This window comes from Dipodomys ordii, unplaced genomic scaffold, assembly GCF_000151885.1.
Source record: "Dipodomys ordii isolate 6190 unplaced genomic scaffold, Dord_2.0 Scaffold50, whole genome shotgun sequence".
NCBI lineage: Eukaryota > Metazoa > Chordata > Mammalia > Rodentia > Heteromyidae > Dipodomys > Dipodomys ordii.
The window spans coordinates 5,110,403-5,129,523 of record NW_012267266.1 but is presented as its reverse complement, the minus strand read 5'-3'; the positions used below and the strand labels follow the sequence as shown (position 1 = coordinate 5,129,523).

Below are 19,121 nucleotides of genomic sequence, written 5' to 3'. Positions count from 1 at the left end.
TTGCTAATCCCCCTGTTTATGTGGTACTGAAGAATCGAACCCAGGGCTTTGTGCAGCTAGGCAAGCACTCTGCCACTAAGCCACATTACCAGCCCTCATTTGTTTTTAAGTTTACTTTCCAATTAAACTATTAAAGCAACTTTTACAAATGGAAACAGTGCCACTCAGCATTTCTTTTACAGACTATGAAATAGTGATAAGAATTTAACAGGCTGATCCTGTTGGCATGGTCATGGCTGTGCAAGGCATAAGGATTATGGGTTTTTTTGAGGTCAATCAGGGCTACATAGTAAGGCCCTCAAAAAAAAGAAAAAAGAAAAAAAAATCTGTACGTGTTTACATCAATAATTAGAAATCCCATGACATTTTCAGAGTAGTAAATTATAACAGATTTTGCCTTCTTTTTTTTTTTTTTTGGGTCCGGTCGTGGGGTTTGAACTCTGGGCCTGGGCACTATCCCTCAGCTCTTCAGCTCAAGGCTAGCGCTCTACGACTGGAGCCACAGCGCCACTTCCGGCTTTTTTCTTTTTGCTTATGTGGTGCTGAGGAATCGAACCCAGGGCCTCAGGCATGCAAGGCAAGCGCTTTACCACTGAGCTACCTTCCCAGCCCAGATTTTGCCTTCTTGAAGTCTGACAAAATGAGTCATATCCCCCGGAAAAATGAAGAATTTCTCATTTCTACCTGTCCTTCTTTTTTTTTTTTTGGGTCAGTTGTGGGGCTTGAACTTTGGGCCTGGGCACTATCCCTCAGCTCTTCAGCTCAAGGCTAGCGCTCTACCACTTGAGCCACAGTACCACTTCCATTTTTCTGGTGGTTAATTGGAGATAAGAGTCTCACGGACTTTCCTGCCCGGGCTGGCTTTGAACTACAATCCTCAGATCTCAGCTTCCTGAGTAGCTAGGATTACAGGCGTGAGCCACCAGTGCCCGGCTCTACCTGTCTTTTTTAGCTATAAATAAAAGTATTGGGCAGACTTTCTGTTTAATTTCTTCCTATAATTGTTTGAGGGACAGATGTTGAATTAGAAATGTTTTTCAAGGGACTCATGCTTTAGCCTATCTGTATTGATTGATAAGGACGAAAGATGTTTAGAAATAGGAACTTTCCCTGAACCTAGAAATTTAATTGTTACCTATTTTTCTTTCCAAGTGCTAATCAATTTCTTGTCCTTGTACTTCACAGACTTTCACTCCCTTAGTAGATAAACTGGGTTTGGGTTCTGTGGTACCAGTAGAATACCTTTTGGATCGAGAGCTTCGTTTCCTGACAGATGCTAATGGATTGCATTTGTTCCAGGTATTTTATATTTTGTACCTTCAGTCTGTTATATTTCTTTGAGTGTGCTAATTTCTTTGTTGATGTAAGTATGAGTATTTATTAACCCATTTAAAAAAAAAGATTTCCTCAATAAATTTCCTTGTGTGTGTATAATTAAGGTGTGTTTGCTTCCTTGAAAAGCACATTTGGTGATTGAAGCTTCTCTCTCTCTTTTTTTTTTCTTTTTTCTATTTTTTACTTTTCCCTATTCCAGTCTAAAATCACTCAGTACTTAAGAGGACAGTTCTGAGGGTCCCTTCAGAAAGGTGACTTCTCTAAGGTAGCTTTTACTGTAACTTTGAGTCTGAGACATTTATGATTACCTCAGTGACAGGTAAACTAGGAAGAGTGTGGGCTGGTGCCCGGAAACATGAAATATTGAAGAGTTTAGGTTATGTCTTTAGCTACAAAGGAAAGGAGTAAGTGGTTTAAACAAACTAGCATCTAGGAAGTGGCGCTGTGGCTCAAGCGGTAGAACGCTCTCCTTGAGCTGAAGAGTGCAGGGACAGTGCCCAAGCCCAGAGTTCAAGCCCCATGACCAACCAAAAAAAAAAAAAAAAAGCAAACTAGCATCTCAGTTGTGGTTTCAGAATTTAAGAAAAGATACTGTATTTTGCTTGTAAAGGCTGCTGTCTGAAGGATAAAAACTGAGAGTCTTCCCTGAGTGCTGGTGGCCTAACCCTATAATCCTAGCTACTCAGGAGGCTGAGATCTGAGAATCCAGGTGTAAAACCAGCTGGGGCAGAAAAGTCAATGAAACTCATTTACAATTAATTAGCAGAAAGCCAGAAATAGAGGTGTGGTTCAAGTGGTAGAATACTAGCCTTGAGGAAAAAGCAAAGTGAGAGCTTGAGGCCTTGAGTTCAGTTCCCGATACTGGCACCAAAAAAAAGTGAGATAGAGATCCTAAGAATTATATGGGCATTATCAAAGTTATAACAAGGATTTATTTTAGTATAACAGTTAAAATAGGTAAAAATAGAAAAAGAAAAACATTTTCTGCTCTAAATGCAGAATATATAAAGACTAGCTGGGCGCTGGTGGCTCACACCTGTAATCCTAGCTACTCAGGAGGCTGAAATCTGAGGATCTTGGTTCAAAGTCAGCCCGGGCAGGAAAGTCCATTAGACTCTTATCTCCAATAAACCACTCAGGAAACTGGAAGTGGCACAATGGTTCAAGTGGTAAGAGTGCTAGCCTAGAGCTGAAGAGCTGAGGGACAGTGCCCAGACCCAGAGATCAAGCCTGGTGACCAACAACAACAACAAAAAAGTTAAAGACTCGTTTTACTCTTATTATTGAGAAGTATTTTCTAAGCTGTATTCTGTGAGAGCTTAATGATTTCTTTTTGCTATATCTTCCTTTCTCACTAGGCAACCTTGTTTTGTTCATCTTTGGTGTTTATATGAAATGGCACTCAATAAGTGATCTACAAGTACTAAAATAAGCAAAAATTTGCAAAGAATAAAATATTTTGGGGGCTGGGAAGGTGGCTCAATGGTAGAGTACTAGCTTTGAGCTAAAGAGCTAAGACATCGCCCAGGCCCAGAGTTCAAGCCCCTCGACCAAAAAAAAAAAATGTTAGTCAAGTAAGTGTAAGAAACATTGACATAAGCTGGGTGCCAATGGCTCATGCCTGCAATCTGAGCTACTCAAGAGGCTGAGATCTGAGGATCAGGAACTGAAAAGTCCCTATGAGACTTTTGTCTCCAATTAACTACCAGAAAACCAGAAGTGGAGCTGTGGCTCAAAGTGGTAGATAGAGTGCTAGCCTTGAGCAAAAGAGCTCAGGAACATCACCCAGGCTCTGAGTTCAAACCCTATGACTGACACCAAAAAAAAAAAAAAAAAGGAAAAGAAAGAGAGAGAGAAAGGAAGGAAGGAAGGAAAGAAGGAAGGAAGGAAGGGGAAAAAAGGAAGAAACATTGGCTTGTACAGATTTATTTTTTTTCCATGTAACATCTCAGAACCATAATATTATGTCAAAGGAGTATTTAATATTCCCCAAACTTAACTGTCCCTAGCATTTATTTTTGCACAGAATCTTGTAAAACTAGAGAGTTATACAGATAATTTTAGCAAATGCTCTTAGAGCTTCTTTGTATAAGATTTTTTTCTCAGGGGCCGGGAAGGTGGCTCAGTGGTAGATTGCTTGCTTTGCATGCATGAGGCCCTGGGTTCGATTCCCCAGCACCACATAAGCAGAAAAAGCCAGAAGTGGTACTATGGCTCAACTGGTAGAGCACTAGCCTTGAGCTGAAGAGCTGAGGGACAGTGCCCAGGCCCAGAGAGTTCAGGCCCTGTGACTGATTTAAAAAAAAAAAAAAAGATATTTTTCTTATCTAGTTAAATCTTAGTCCTGAGGCTTGACCTCAGGACCTGGGCATGTCTCTGAGCTTCTTGGGCTCAAAGCTAGCCCTCTACCACTTGAGCCACAGCAGCACTTCCAGCTTTTTCTGTTTATGTGGTACTAAGGAATCAAACCCAGGGCTTCATGCATGCTAGGCTAGCACTCTACCACTAAGCCACATTCCTAGCCCCTGTGATTTTGCTTTTGTTCCTTTGGTTGTTTTTTTTGTTTTGTTTTTGGTGCCAGTATTAGGACTTTAACTCAGGGCCCAGGTGCTGTCCCTCAGCTGTTTTGCACAAGACTGATGCTCTACCACAACTTCATTTCTGGCTTTTTGGTATTAATTGCAGATAATGGTCTCATAGTTTTTCCTACAGAGCTGGCTTTGAACTGTAATCTTCAGATTTTTAACTTCCTGAGTAGCTAAGATTATAGACATGATCCAGAGCCTGTCTGATGCCATTCATTTTAATATTAGGTGTTCTCTTCTTTTATCTTTACCAGATGGGAACAGATAGCCAAAACCAGATCCTTTTAGAACATGCTGCACTGAGAGAAACAATTAATGCTTTGATCAGTGACCAAAAGCTACAAGAGATATTCAGCCGAGGTAAGAACAAGTCGTCTTCTGACCTGAAATGTGAATCAAGTAGACAGTCATGTTGAATGATGGAATGGGACATTTGTTCTTATCATCTTTTTGTGAGTGGAGTTCTAGTTAGCTGGATCTCCAAAATAAATAAGATCTCAAGTAGACCAGTATTTTCTCTTCATTCCACATTTTATAACACACAATTTTGTTGTGAGTTTAGTTTTGTTGTTTCAGTCATTTCTTCCGTATGTATTAAGGCTGGGTGGCTGACACCTGTAATCCTAGCTACTTAGGAGGCTGAGATCTGAGGATCATGGTCCAAAGCCAACCTGGGGGGGCTGGGAAGGTGGCTCAGTGGTAGCGTGCTTGCCTTGCATGCCTGAGGCCCTGGGTTCGATTCCTCAGCACCACATAAGCAAAAAGAAAAAAGCCGGAAGTGGCGCTGTGGCTCAACTGATAGAGCGCTAGCCTTGAGCTGAAGAGCTGAGGGATAGCGCCTAGGCCCAGAGTTCAGGCCCCATGACCGGACCCCCCCCAAAAAAACAAAGCCAGCCTGGGCAGAAAAGTTCCCTTGATACTCTTATCTCCAATTAACCTGCTCAGAAAATTGAAGTGGAGCTGTGGCTCAAAGTGATAGAATACTATCCTTGAGCAAAAGAGCTTGGGGACAGCACCCTGGCCTTTAGTTCAAGACCTACAATGGACTAAAAAAAAAAAGTGCTAAGGAGTACATGTACTAGACACAATGTTAAGGCACCAGGAATACTGTAAATAGCTAGAATAGCTAGAAAATGTTTGCTTTTGTTGAATTTACTATTTGCAGATTTCTCAAGAACTCAAGATTTGATATCAACAAAAGATACAGAGTAAAAAATATATTTTTAGAATACTATGTCCACTGACTCATTCACAAGAACCAGAAAAAGAGAAGGGAGGAGTGGGAAGGGGAGGAACTATGGATGTAGGTGAATATTGGAATGCTCACCTAATATTCACAAGGCACCAGGCTCAATCCTTAGGACCAGGGTTAAAAAAAAAATAGCTTTTTTTCTTTTGTCAGATCTAAACAGGTATAGGTAGGAAAACTACTGGGGAAAGTTATAGGATATTTTTGGCCATACTGGGGATTGAACTCCAGGTCTTGCATTTGCTAAGTAGGCACTCTACCATTTGATCCACTTTCCAGCCTTATTTGTGTTGGTTATTTTTGAGATAGGATCTCATTTTCTTCCCCAGCCAGGTCTGGACTATAGTCCTCCTATATGTGCTTTTCTGCTTGCTAGAATTACAGGTGCATGCTATTATACCCAGCCATTAGTCAAGTTGTGGTCTCACCAACCATTTTTTTTTTTTTTTTGCCTGGGATACTCTCATACCATTTTCCCCTGATTGCCACTCTCAAGTAGCTAGAATTCCCGGCATGAGCCACTGTGCCCAGCTAAAGTTATATTTAACCAAGTAGTAGTATAGAGGAAGAAAGAAGTTGAAGGAAAAATTGACATCAGAGATGAAATTTGAGTGACCACAATATGAAGAAAGGATTATGTGAATGTATATAGAAACATTTTAGAATCATCTAATAGTAATGCTTTAGCTATATAGCTTCAAATATACAATATATTGAAGAAACAACTGGCCTTCATTAAAGGGCAGCTGAAATTGTAAGGTAATATTACCTGCTGATAAATATTACCTTTGACCCTCTGTGTTCCTATGAAGACAGGTGATAGATTTGTTCAGACTATTACTTATAGAGAGATTAAAAATCTCATAAATTGAACTCTATCCGCTGCTATTGAAAATCAGATAGCAGAATTTTAATAGTCAAATGTCATTCTTGTGATCATTTGATATAACACCACATTAAATTTAGTAACCTACTTTTTTTCATGTACATATCAGGTACCTGAGTACATTTCCATACTTCCTGTAGGTTTAAAAAAATTATTGTAAAGGTAATATACAGAGGGATTACAGTTACATGAGTCAGTAATAAGTACATTTTCTTTTGAACAGTTATCCCCCTCCCCCCAGTTTTTCCCCTACTGACTTCCCTCGCTTCAGAGTTATATATTTCATTTCTAACATTGTGACTACTGCTTCATGTAGTTTTGACTTGTAAGTTTTCTTTCTCTTCCTATATTATTTCTAGAATTTTATACTGGAGAAGAGGTGGAATTGGGAGCCTGGGAATGTCTAAGGAATCCTCAATTAAATGAAGAATTTATAAAGATTGGGAAAAAAATCACTTTTTTTCTTAAAGTTCTGAGTATGGTAAAACTAGAATTGCTCCTTTATTGAGCTCTGTATAGAAAGTGTCATGTATTTACATTATATAATTTGTCTTCTACTTTTAGAATTGATTATAAAACTTAGATATTTTGGATTATAATCCAAAATAGTCAACTGAATTGATCTCTTCTTTAGGTCCCTACAGTGTTCAAGGTCACAGGGTCAAAATATACCAGCCAGAGGGTGAAGAATGCTGGATCTACGGTGTTGTAAGCCATCAGGATTCAATCACCCGTCTTATGGAGGTATCTATAACTGAGGTGAGGCTCTATTATTTTAAGACCCATATATCTCCTTACTGAGGATAGTATAGAGAAAGTAAGCACTGTAGTACTTATAAGACTTTATTTAGAGCCGGGTGCCAGTGGGTCACACCTGTAATCCTAGCTACTCAGGAGGCTGATTTTGAAGGGTCACGGATCAAAGCCAGCCTGGACAGGAAAGTCCATGAGACTCTGATCTCCAATAAACCACCAGAAAACTGGAAGTGGTATTGTGGCTCAAGTGGTAGAGCGCTCACCTTGAGCTGAAGAGCTCAGGGACAGTGCCTAGGCATGTTCAAGCCCCACAACTGACAAAAAAACCTTTATGATTGTAAATAAAGGCCATGCAACTTTTTTTTTTTTTTTTTGTCAGTCGTGGGGCTTGAACTCTGGGCCTGTGCGGCCCTCAGCTCTTCAGCTCAAGGCTAGTGCTCTTCCATTTGAGCCACAGCACCACTTCCATCTTTTTCTGTTTATGTGGTGCTGAGGAATCGAACCCAGGGCCTCATACATGTGAGGCAAGCACTCTACCACTGAGCCACCTTCCCAGCCCTGCAACTTTTTTTTAACCTCACAATTCTTATCTGTAAATTAGAGGTGATTATGCAAATCCCCCCTAACCTCATAGCACTCTTTTGAGGACTGAGAAAATGTACTTGAAAATACTTTGGAGCCATGCATGATAGCACATGCCTGTAATCCTAACACTAGTGAAGCTGAGGCAGGTTAATTGAAAGTTTGAGACAAGTATGAACTACATAGTGAGAACCTGTCTCAAAAAACAAAGCAAAATAAAATAGAACTGGAAAGTACCCCTAGTAATCAGTAGAACAATATATAAATGTAAATAGTAGTATTATATTTATAATAACTAGTTGTTAAAAGACTAGTTAGCCTTTGCTTTTGTACTGCTTCTATTACTATATCCTCGATGCTGAAAAAATGAATTGTTTCTAATGAATAAACAACAAGATAATGGCATTTAGAGATACCTAGAGAATCATTTAGGAGAAATAATAGATGAGTGTTTGGAGAATGACAAATAGGTACTTATGGTATCTTTGGTTTTAGACTTACTCTTTTATGTGTGTGTGCCAGCCTTGGGGCTTAAATTCCGGGCCTGGGCACTATACTTAAACTTTTTTGCTCAAGGCTAATGTTGTATCACTTGAGTCACAGCTCCACTATGGCTTTTGGGTGGTTAAATGGAGATAAGAGCCTCACATACTTTGCCGACTAGTCTGGTTTCGAACTGCAATCCTCACATCTCAGCCTCCTCAGTTAGGATTACAGGTATGAGCTACTAGTGTCCAACCAGACTTACTCTTTTTTTTTTTTTAATAGGGCTTTAACTTAGGGTCTGGGCATTGTTTCTGAGCTTTTTCACTCAAGGCTAGTACTCTACCACTGTTAGCCACAGCTCTACTTCCTGTGGTTTATGGAGATGAAAGTCTCATAGACTTTTCTTCCCAAGCTGGCTTTGAATCATGATCCTCAGACCTCAGATTTAGCTAGGCGCAGTGGCTTATATCTGTAATCCTTGCTGCTCAGGAGGCTGAGATTCAAGGATCATGGTTCCAAGCCAGCCTGGACAGAAAAGTCCCTGTGAGATTCTTACCTCCAATTAACCACTCAAAAGCAAGAAGTGGCGCTGAGGTTCAAAGTAGTAGAGTGCTCAGGGACAGTCCCTGAGTTCATGCCCCATGACCGACAAAAAAAAAAAATCAAAATATAAATGAAATATTTCTACTTTATCATACAAAATGTAAACAAAAGTACTTCTGTTTGCACACTCTCTCTTTCTCTCTCTCTCTCTTACATAGTAGAAAATGAGAGCTGTCCCTTTCCCTAGACAAATATCATTTTACCACTCCCTTGGTAGCTAACCATTAATAATTTGGTGTGTATATCCCATATTCTTCAAAATATTTTCTATGCACATATACACATATAGTATACTTATTTGACAAAATTCTATAAGTCATAGTTTAATAATAAATAGGTTGATATAGTATATCTAGTCACACAATTTCTTGTTTTTTACTAAATTGTTTCTAACATCTTTTTAGTGTATGCTCGTTCTGGGGTTTGAACTCAGGGGTTTGAAGCTCAGTCCCTGAGCTTCTTTTGTTCAACTCTAGCAGTCTACCACTTGAGCCATACCTCTACTTCCAGATTTTTATTAGAAATAAGAATCCTCCCAGACTTTTATGCTTGGCTGGCTGCAAATTGTGATCCTTAGATTGTAGCCTATTCAGGAGGCTAGGATTACGAGTGTGAGCCACCAGCACCTGGCTATAACATCTTTATGTCAATATAGAGATCTGATTCATCCTTTTAAAATATATTCCACTAAATGGATCTACAGTAATTAATCTAAAATTGAGGGATATTTAAATCACCACCAATATTTTCACTAATAAAATAATAACGTAAGGAACATACATGAACCTCCTTTTTACATTCATTATTTATTTGAAATAAATTTCTTGGTATATAACTTACTGTGTATTTCCAATAAGTTTGGTATTTTCTGTCAAATTACTCCCACTCCAAATTGTTTTTTCTTTTTTTGGAGGGGGATAGGGGGGGTCCGGTCATGGGGCCTGAACTCTGGGCCTGGGCGCTGTCCCTCAGCTCTTCAGCTCAAGACTAGCGCTCTACCACTTGAGCCACAGGGCCACTTCCGGCTTTTTTCTTTTTGCTTATGTGGTGCTGAGGAATCAAACCCAGGGCCTCATGCATGCAAGGCAAACGTTCTACCACTGAGCCACCTTCCCAGTCCTGTTTTTTTCTTAAGATAGGTTTCATATAGCTCAAGCTTGCCTTGATTTCTCTATGTAGTTCAGATGAGCCTCAAGCTTATAATCTTCCTGCCTCAGCCTCCTGAATACTAGGATCACAAGTGTATCTGTATCTGGATAAGTTTCTATTCTTTAATGGCATGGGACTTTTTAATGATTGCTGATTATAAAGGACTTTTGTTTTACAATATACCAAAAAATTATACAGGACTCTAGGCATTCATACACAGTGAGACCAAAGGAAAATATTTTTAGGAGAAGAACAATGCAAAGGAGCAATGTCTATGTGCATCTGTTCATACAAAATAATATTTATCTAAATGAACTCCAGGAAATGGAAACAAAAAGTTTTTTCTTTTTTTTTTTTTTTTTTGGGTCCAGTCATAGGGCCTGAACTCTGGGCCTGGGCGCTATTTCTCAGCTCTTCAGCTCAAGGCTAGTACTCTACCATTTGAGCCACAGCGCCACTTCCGGCTTTTTTCTTTTTGCTTATGTGGTGCTGAGGTATCAAACCCAGGGCCTCATGCATGCAAGGCAAGCGCTCTACCACTGAGCCAACTTCCCAGCCCAAGAAGTTTTTTCTTCATTGTTGTTTTTAATTTTCTTTTTTGTCTTGTTTTTTTTTGTCTGTCTTTGGGAGGGTAATGGGAAGCACAGAGGGAGGGGACAAAGGGTGAACAAATGCAGCAGTGGTACTTACTAGATTAGTTGAAAATGAAGTCTGTAACTTGTAGGTATGAATGGGAGGGAAAAACTGGGAGAGAGTGAGGGAAGGAGTGACATTATCCAAAAAGAAATGTACTCATAGTTGGAGGAAAATGAGGGAAGGGGTAGCAAGTTTGACAAGAAATGTACTAGCTGCCTTATGTATATAACTCTAACCCCTCGGTATGTTACCTTGACAATAAAATTAAATTTAAAAAAAGGAATGTACTCATTATCTGACTTAAATAACTGTAACTCCTCTGTATATCACTTTTATAATAACAGTAAAAAAATTTAAAAACTTAATATGCCAAATAGAAATTAGAGATACAGAATTTGAAATGAGCATTCTTAAAAAGATATACTTGAGCCTTCACGCAATCAGCTTTTTCATTAATTCACTTAACAAATATTTTAATATTTACCATGGTCCAAACTTCATTTCAGGTCTTACTATAGCAGTGAATGAGAGTTTAGATCCTTGCCCTCATGGAGTTTTCACTCTCGAAGAGTGTAGGAACAATAGTGTGTAAATGAGGAAAATGCATAGTTAAGTCTTGATAGATAAGACATTAAATTTCTTTTTCCTCTTTTTTCTTATGTTCTGCTGTCCTACTCATACCACAGAGTGGTGAAATCAAGTCGGTAGATCCTAGACTTATCCATGTGATGTTGATGGATAACTCAACGTCTCAGACAGAGGTATTGTAATAGACTGAGTATCTGAGTAGACTCATGAGCTTGTATTCTCTTGTTATGTAATGTCTCTCACTCTCTGTGTATGTTTTCCATGGATACTCTTTGATTATTCAACTTTAGCCACTACACCTTTTTTTCTGCAATATATGTATGTATGCGGGATAATCTCATGAAAGAAACCTAGTTTGAACAAACCTTTTAGTCATGTCTCCATTCTCTAGTTGTTACAACATCCAAGCCCTATTTATTTCTTCTTACATTTCTCAAGACAGGTATATTTGAAAGAGATGGCAGATATTTAAGACTGATAAACAGTAGTAAATCATAACCTACTCAGTAATACAAACTGAAGAAAAAAGCCAAGCATTGGAGACTCATTCCTGTAATCCTAGCTACTCAGGAGGCTAAGATCGGAGGATCATGCTTCACAGCCAGCTTGTCAGGAAAGTCCACGAGATTCCATATCCAATTAACCAACCAAAAAAAAAAAGGCCAGAAGTGGAGCTATGGCTCATGTGGTACAGCACTACCCTTGAGAAAAAAAGCTCAGAGACAGTGCCCAGGCCCTGAGTTTAAAACCTAGAACCAGCACACACAAAAAATATTTTTTTAAGAAAAAGCATGTTCTTCTTTTTGTTTGTCTCTTTTTTGTTTGTTTGTTTTGCCATTAGGTGGCAGTGAGCTCCCAGGGAATCTGAAATTCTATATTTCCAAATAGAACCAAATCAAACAGGTACCTGGTTTTGTGCTTTTTTGCACATAGTGAATTCTTTTATAATTATTACAGACTAACCCAAGTTTTTGTTCATTCTGAATTTTGGCAAGGAATTTGTAAAAGAAAGAAGGTAAGTTAGAAATATCTGCCTGAACCAATTAAGGAATACTGTGTTAATATCCTTTCATCTGTCCACATATTCTTCATAGTGCCTTAGCACCTCTATAAATATTATTTTGGGGGACACCCCTACTGAGTAGATAGTTCTTCATCGACTTTTTTTTTTCTTTTTTCTTTTTTTGCCAGTCCTGGGCTTGAACTCTGGGCCTCGGCACTGTCCCTCAGCTCTTCAGCTCAAGGCTAGCACTCTACCACTTGAGCCACAGCGCCACTTCTGGCTTTTTCTGCTGAGGAATCGAACCCCGGGCCTCATGCATGCGAGGCAAGCATTCTACCAATGAGCCACCTTCCCAGCCCTTTCATCGACTTTTTTATGTAGTTAGTCTTGCCTAGATAAACAAGAGCAGGATGGGAAAGAAAGAAGTAGGTTTAATAGCTCTTATTATTATCGTGAATAGGGGTGTCTTGCATGACTGAAAACCTATTACTTCGATGGTGTATTGAGTCCCATTTTTCATTCCTTTCCTTACTTTATTTATTAAGTACTTATTTATACCAGATCCTATTCAGCAGTCCAGCTGTAACTGAAGAGTACCTACCTCAGTGTCCTATACTGCCTACTCATATCCTGCGTATTCACCATAAATGAGACACATATATTCTAGTTGAGGAGGTTGCTGTGCACCAGGCTCTGTAAGTTGGGTAAAAGAGTTAGAAGTAGAAACTGTGTTTTTTAGTAACAAATTTAGGGTTTTTTCTTTAATTTTTTCCCCCAAGTTACTAAGGTTTGAGCTTAGAACCTACTGCTTGTTCTGGCACTCAATCAATTGAGCTATGCCACTAACCCATGTTGTTCTACTTCCGAATTTGTAATAGAGTGACTATTTTCTTGGCTGGCCAATTGCAGTTATTATTGACAGCTTGTCAAGTTTAACAGAAACTCCTTTTAGAGATTCAGAATCACAATTTCCTTGAAGTGTATGAGTGAATGAGCAATAAGGAGGGAAAGACCTTAATGAACATATTTCTTCTGTAGTTCAAAACACTGAAAATTAGTTTATGCTCTACACTTATATCTATCATTTTAGCTACTTAGGAGCCTGAGATCTAATCATTACCATTCAAAGCCAGTCCAGGCAGACAAATACAAGAGACTCTTACCTCAAATTAGCCAGCAGAAAGCCTGAAGTAGAGCTGTGGATCAAGTAATAGAGTGCTAGTCTTGAGCTGAAAAAATAGCTAATCTAGAGTTTGAGGCCCTACCTAGGTGCTAGTGGCTCACACCTATAATCCTAATTACTCAGGAATCTGAGATCTGAGGATCATGGTTCGTGGTTGATAGCCAGCTGGGACGGAAAAATCCCTGTGAGACTCTTATCTCTAATTAAGCACTAGAAAGACTAGAACTGGAGCTGTACCTCAAAGTGATAGAGCTCTAGCCTTGAGCAAAAGAGCTCAGGGACAGCACCTAGCCCCTGAGTTCAAGCCCCACAACTGACACACAAAGTATATGAGGCCCTGAGTTCAAAAAAAGGAAACTCGGCCCAGAGTTCAAGCCCCACGACCAACCAAAAAAAAAAAAAAAAAAAGTAAAAAAAGGAAACTCCATAATGATGGAGGTGAAAAAAAGATGAAGTTATTTTTTGTTTTTGTGCCCATCCTGGGTGCTGTTCCTGAGCATATTTGCACAAGGTTATTTATCCTATGAGCCATAGCTCTACTTCTGGCTTTTTTTAGTTTCACATAGGCATTTTCATGCCCCAGGCTTGCTTCTAACTGCTATCCTCTGATCTCAGCCTCCTGCATAGCTAGGATTACAGGCATGAACCACTGGCACCCAGAAAAAAAAAAAGGAAGTTTTAAATGAGAATGAGGATGAAAACAATGTTTAGCAAAATAATAGTTCTTAAATGAAATATTTAGGAAACTTAGCTAATATTACCCTAGTATAATAAGTATTTCATCACAATAAAAATACTATTTTATCTATGGCTATTACCTATTTTTGAATCTTACATAATCTCAGAAACAAGGGGGAAAGCACAGGAAACCTTGGCTTTCTGTTAAAGGAAAATATAAGAAAGAAAATGAAAGAGAAATTAAGGCAACAAAAATATGGAATTAGAACTGGCAAGAAGAATTACAACATTTGAAAAATATTACCATTCTAATAATGAATACAATGAAAATATAACTCTGTAAAGAATAACAGGGTGAGATGTAGCTCAGTGTCAAAGCACTAGCTTAACAAGTGCAACATCCTGGGTTCAATCCCCAGTACCAAAAAAAAAAGAAAAGACAAAAAAAATACAGTTAAACAAACAAAAAGTAGATTAGCTGGTAAAAATTAGTGGCTAAATAACTTCGTGTTTCTAGCTTAATTACTATCCTAACCTCTCTGAATAAACCTAAAAGCAGTACCAACATTGTAGTGGGATACCAGTATAAAAATGTTTTACATGTAAAGCCTTGCTTGAGAAATCTTAACTATATCCCATGTCCCATTCTCCTTATCCTTCTTAGGGAATGACGATAATTGTTTCTTCCAATCCATATCTACTTATTGTCTTGCTTTGCCAGGCACACGTAAGATTTCATGAGATTGTCTGAAATTACCATAGAGAAAAGAGGGATTTTTCTTTTGACCTATACTGCTCTTATTCTTTTTTGTGTTTATTTTGTTTTCCTCTGTCTAGATGCTTTGAACCAAGGTTTGAGGATCAGTTATGTCTTTATTCTTGTGTCTGTGCAATTCAAACTTGTCTTTGTTGGGTTCACTTTTCCTTTGGTCACCAATTCACAAATGTTGGTTTTGGTGACTTCTGGATAGAGTTGCTTGCATAGTTCAATTCTTGAAATGTAAGTATCTGTCAAAGACAAGGAGATAAATATATAATAAAGCAAATTATTTCATCAAAGAATAAATGAGTCCCAACTAGCTATGATAGTTTGTTTTATAAAAGAAATTATAATATTATTAGAACCCTCACAAGTCTATTTGAAGAAGTCATGTATTTTATGTAAGAATTACCTCTTGTAACTATTATCTTAAATGTGTATGTATAAAGTAAACAACAAGAAGACTCATTCTGACAAAGGGAATGTCTTAGGCATAGGAACGTGACAGTCTGCCTTTGTCTGCTTCTAGAGATGGGAAAGCTCTAATGGTTTGTAGTGTTCACAGGATGAAAGGTCCCTTACACTAAATCTTTTTTGAATTTTGTTTTGTAGGGGGGTACGTTAAAAGCAGTAAAATCATCCAAAGGAAAGAAGAAGAGAGAGAGCGTAGAGGGGAAAGATGGCCGGAGGAGGAAAAGTGCTTCGGACTCTGGGTGTGACCCTGCATCAAAGAAATTAAAAGGAGACAGGGGTGAAGTAGACAGTAATGGGAGCGATGGAGGTGAGGCAAGCCGAGGGTCCTGGAAAGGAGGTAATACCAGTGGAGAGCCAGGGATGGATCAGAGAGCCAAGCAACCACCGTCTACATTTGTTCCCCAGATTAATCGCAACATTCGCTTTGCTACTTACACCAAAGAAAACGGCAGGACTCTGGTGGTGCAGGATGAGCCTGTAGGTGGGGATGCACCTGTACCTTTCACTCCATATTCTACCGCCACAAGTCAGGCACCTTTGGTCCCAGAGGTGGGTGGAACCGAAAACAAAGAGGCAGGAAAAACACTGGAACCACTTGGCCAGGGCGTGGTGGCTTCAACAGGTGTGGTCACTACCGCCAACTCCACCCCAACCACGGTGAGGATTTCAGACACTGGCCTTGCAGCAGGGACTGGGCCGGAAAAACAGAAAGGCAGCTGGTCGCAGGCCTCTGGAGAGGTGAGTTGCTTCAGGGCAGATTTGTCAGATTTGGGTTCACTCTTTCACCCTCCTTTATTGTTATCATGGTGAAAGCATCTCACTTATCCCAAGAAAGGAATGTTTTTCACATGCACTTAAATTGTATTCTCTGGATGGGCCTTTACTGTTCATTGGTCAAATGTATAGGGGAGAGAGAGAGAGAGTGTGTGTGTGAGAGAGAGAGAGAGAGAGAGAGAGAGTGTGTGTGTGTCAGAGACAGAAAAACAGAGAGAATATGATACTGGGGTTTAAACTTGGGCCCCTTGCTTGCTGGACTGGTGCTCCACCAGGCATACTTCAAATCCCTAATCAGTAGGTTATTTTTAGGATAGGTTCTTACTTCCCTGAACCACTGTCTGCTTCTGCTGGGATCATAGGTTTTGGCTACTGTATCTAGCTTCTCTCTTTGCTAGCCTTGAACTTCAGTCCTCCCATTTTTAGCCTCACAAGTAACTAGGATTACAGGCATGAGCCACTGGTACCTAGACGAATGTATATATATTTAATAACTTTTTATAAGCTCTTAAAAGTTACCTGAACAGGGGCTGGTAAGGTGGCTCAGTGTAGAGTGCTTGCCTTGCATGCATGAGGCCCTGGGTTCGATTCCTCAGCACCACATAAGCAAAAAGAAAAAAAGCCGGAAGTGGCACTGTGGCTTAAGTGGTAGAGTGCTAGCCTTGAGCTGAAGAGCTGAGGGACAGCACCCAGGCCCAGAGTTCAGGCCCCACGACCGGACCCCCCCCAAAAAAAAAAATCAGTTGTACAAGAAAGTCTATGAGATTCTAATCTTGAAAAAAACTACTCAGAAAAAGCCAGAAGTGGCTCTGTGCCACCAGTGGTAGAGTGCTAGCCTTGAGCACAAAAAGGCTGAGGAATGGTGCCCAGGACCTGAGTTCAAACACTAGGACTGGCAAAAAAAAACAAAACACCACATCAGTTGTTTTTGTTTGTTTATTGTTGTTGTTGTTTTGCCAGTTCTAGGACTTGAACTTAGGGCCTGAGCACTGTCCCAGAGCGTCTTTTTTGCTCAAGGCTAGTACTTTGCCACTTTGAGCCACAGTGTCACTTCTAGCTTTTTCTGTTTATGTGGAGCTGAGAAATCAAACCCAGGGTTTCATACATGCTAGGCAAGTACTCTACTGCCAAGCCATATTCCCAGCCCCAGTTGTGTAGTTTTTTTTTTTTATTTAATTTTATTTTATTTGTGAACATACTGTACAGAGGGGTTACAATTACATGGGCAGGATAATGCGTACATTTCTTATCAAGCATTGCATCCTCCTCCTTTGTTTAACCTTCACATCCCTTCCCAGCCTCCCCCCTCCCCCCCATTGTGTAGTTTTTTTGTTTTTTGTTTTTACTAATTTTTGCCACCAGAATATAATTATATGCTGCTGGCTATACTTTTTCAAATAAGCTGTTGATTCTTGATTCAAACTGGAATATAAAATACAGGGTAAATCTTTTTATTTATTTATATTTGTTGGAACTGGGATTTAAACTCAAAGCGTTTTGCTTCTCTGTTGGCTCTTTGTGACTTGAACCAGGCCTTCAACTCAACTTTTTTTTTTTTTTTTTTTGGTCAGTTGTGGGGCTTGACCTCTGGACCTGGGTGCGGTCCCTGAGCTCTTCAGCTCAGCACTAGTGCTCTACCATTTAAGCCACAGTGCCACTTCTGATTTTCTAAGTGATTTATTAGAGATTAGGGTCTCACAGACTTTTCCTGCCCAGGCTGACTTTGAACCGTGATCCTGAGATATCAACCTCCTGAGTAGCTAGGATTACAGGCATGAGCCAAGGCACCTGGCTTAACTTCTTTTTCTTTCTTTTCTCTTCTTTATTTTTCTTTTGTATTCCTATACTGGAGGCTTAAACGCTGGACCTGGGCCCTGTTCCTAAACTTTTGTTTGTTGAAGGCTAGGGCTCTGCCACTTGAGCCACACAGCTTCACTTCTGGCTTTTTGGTGGTTAATTAGAAGTAAGAATCTCAAACACTTTACTGCCTCAGCTTCAAACTGCAATCCTCAATTCTCAGACTCCTGAGCAGCTAGGATTATAGGCATAGCCACTGGCACCCAGCCTTAGCCTACTTTCTGCTAGGTTTTTTTTTTTTTTTTTTTGTCAGTTGTGGGGCTTGAACTCTGGGCCTAGGCGCTGTCCCTCAGCTCTTCAGCTCAAGGCTAGCATTCTACCACTTGAGCCACAGCGCCTCTTCCGGCTTTTTGTGCTTATGTGGTGCTGAGGAATTAAATCCGGGGCCTCAGGCATGCAAGGCAAGCGCTCGCCACCTTCCCAGCCCCTCTGCTAGTTTTTTTGTTTTTTTTTTTTTTTGAGATAGAATCTTACATTTCTGTCCAGGCTGGCTTTGAAGTACAATCTTCCTAGATATCAGTCTCCTGAATAGCTATGATTTATAGGCATTAGCCACTGACTCCTACCTTTGAAATACCAGTTGGGGTGTGGTGGGGTATTTTGTTGTTGTTGTTAAGGTTTAGCAAGGATTTATTTTGGTATAACTGGGTTAAAGTAGCAAGAAGTTAAAAAGAGAAATGTTTTCTGTGCCCCACCCAGAAAATGGGAATGTAAGGCTCTTAAGTGGCAGTTCCTCTCCCCAGTTTTTTTACTTTCTAAACAGAAGAAATACCCTTGATCTTGTAACAACTCACAATCCTTAAACAATGGTTGGGGCAGTGGGGGGTGGGAGGCTGGAATGGGTTTGGCCAACTCCAGAGGCTTGTAACCTTTGGAACTTTGTTTGGCCAGACATAACTTTCACATATTCTTTGTCTACCCATTCATGAAGAGTTCCCAGATTTTTTTTTTTTTTTTGCCAGTCCTGGGGCTTGAACTCAGGGCCTGAGCACTGTCCCTGAGCTTCTTTTGCTCAAGGTTAGCACTCTACCACTTGAGCTACAGAACCATTTCTGCATTTTTCTGTTTATATGATACTAAGAACTTGAACCCAGGGCTTCATGCATGCAAGGCAAGCACTCTACCACTAAGCCACATTCCCAGCCCCAAGTTCCCAGATTTAACTGGGTATGGCATAAAGCTATAGTCTCAGGCTAGGCTGTGGGATTGCATGACAAATGGAGTTTGGGACCACCTTAGTGTTAGGTTTTTAAAAAGAGGTAGCCAAATAAGAACAGCACCACGCACATGGTATTCAGGTAAGGGGTAGGTTTATTCAGTAGACCTGCTGGGACCAGGAAAGGTTGGCACTACACGCGGCTGGCAAAAGAGAGCGTCTGGCCCCGGGTTAGGCCTTATGTAGGGTAGGGGGCGGGGAAAGGTATGTCCAGGTAAAGGGAAGTAGATCAGGTGGGAGAAAGGTGTGGCCACATCAGATTAAGATGTGACCTCAGCGGATGCAGATGTGACCTCTTCCAGGTGTCCCAGTTGCCTAGGT

The 19,121-nt window shown here is 40.0% G+C and overlaps 1 protein-coding gene across 1 annotated transcript in view; it reads left to right on the top strand.

Moving 5' to 3' along the window:
• The window catches only part of Kdm3b (lysine (K)-specific demethylase 3B), an 80,844-nt gene that overhangs the window by 19,597 nt on the left and 42,126 nt on the right, over window positions 1-19,121 (top strand). Inside the window, exons 3-7 of the mRNA XM_013020310.1 lie at window positions 1,186-1,299; window positions 4,175-4,280; window positions 6,690-6,814; window positions 10,954-11,028; window positions 15,092-15,691. Of these exons, the coding sequence (XP_012875764.1) occupies window positions 1,186-1,299; window positions 4,175-4,280; window positions 6,690-6,814; window positions 10,954-11,028; window positions 15,092-15,691 (1,020 nt within the window). The remainder of the gene's footprint in view (window positions 1-1,185; window positions 1,300-4,174; window positions 4,281-6,689; window positions 6,815-10,953; window positions 11,029-15,091; window positions 15,692-19,121) is intronic.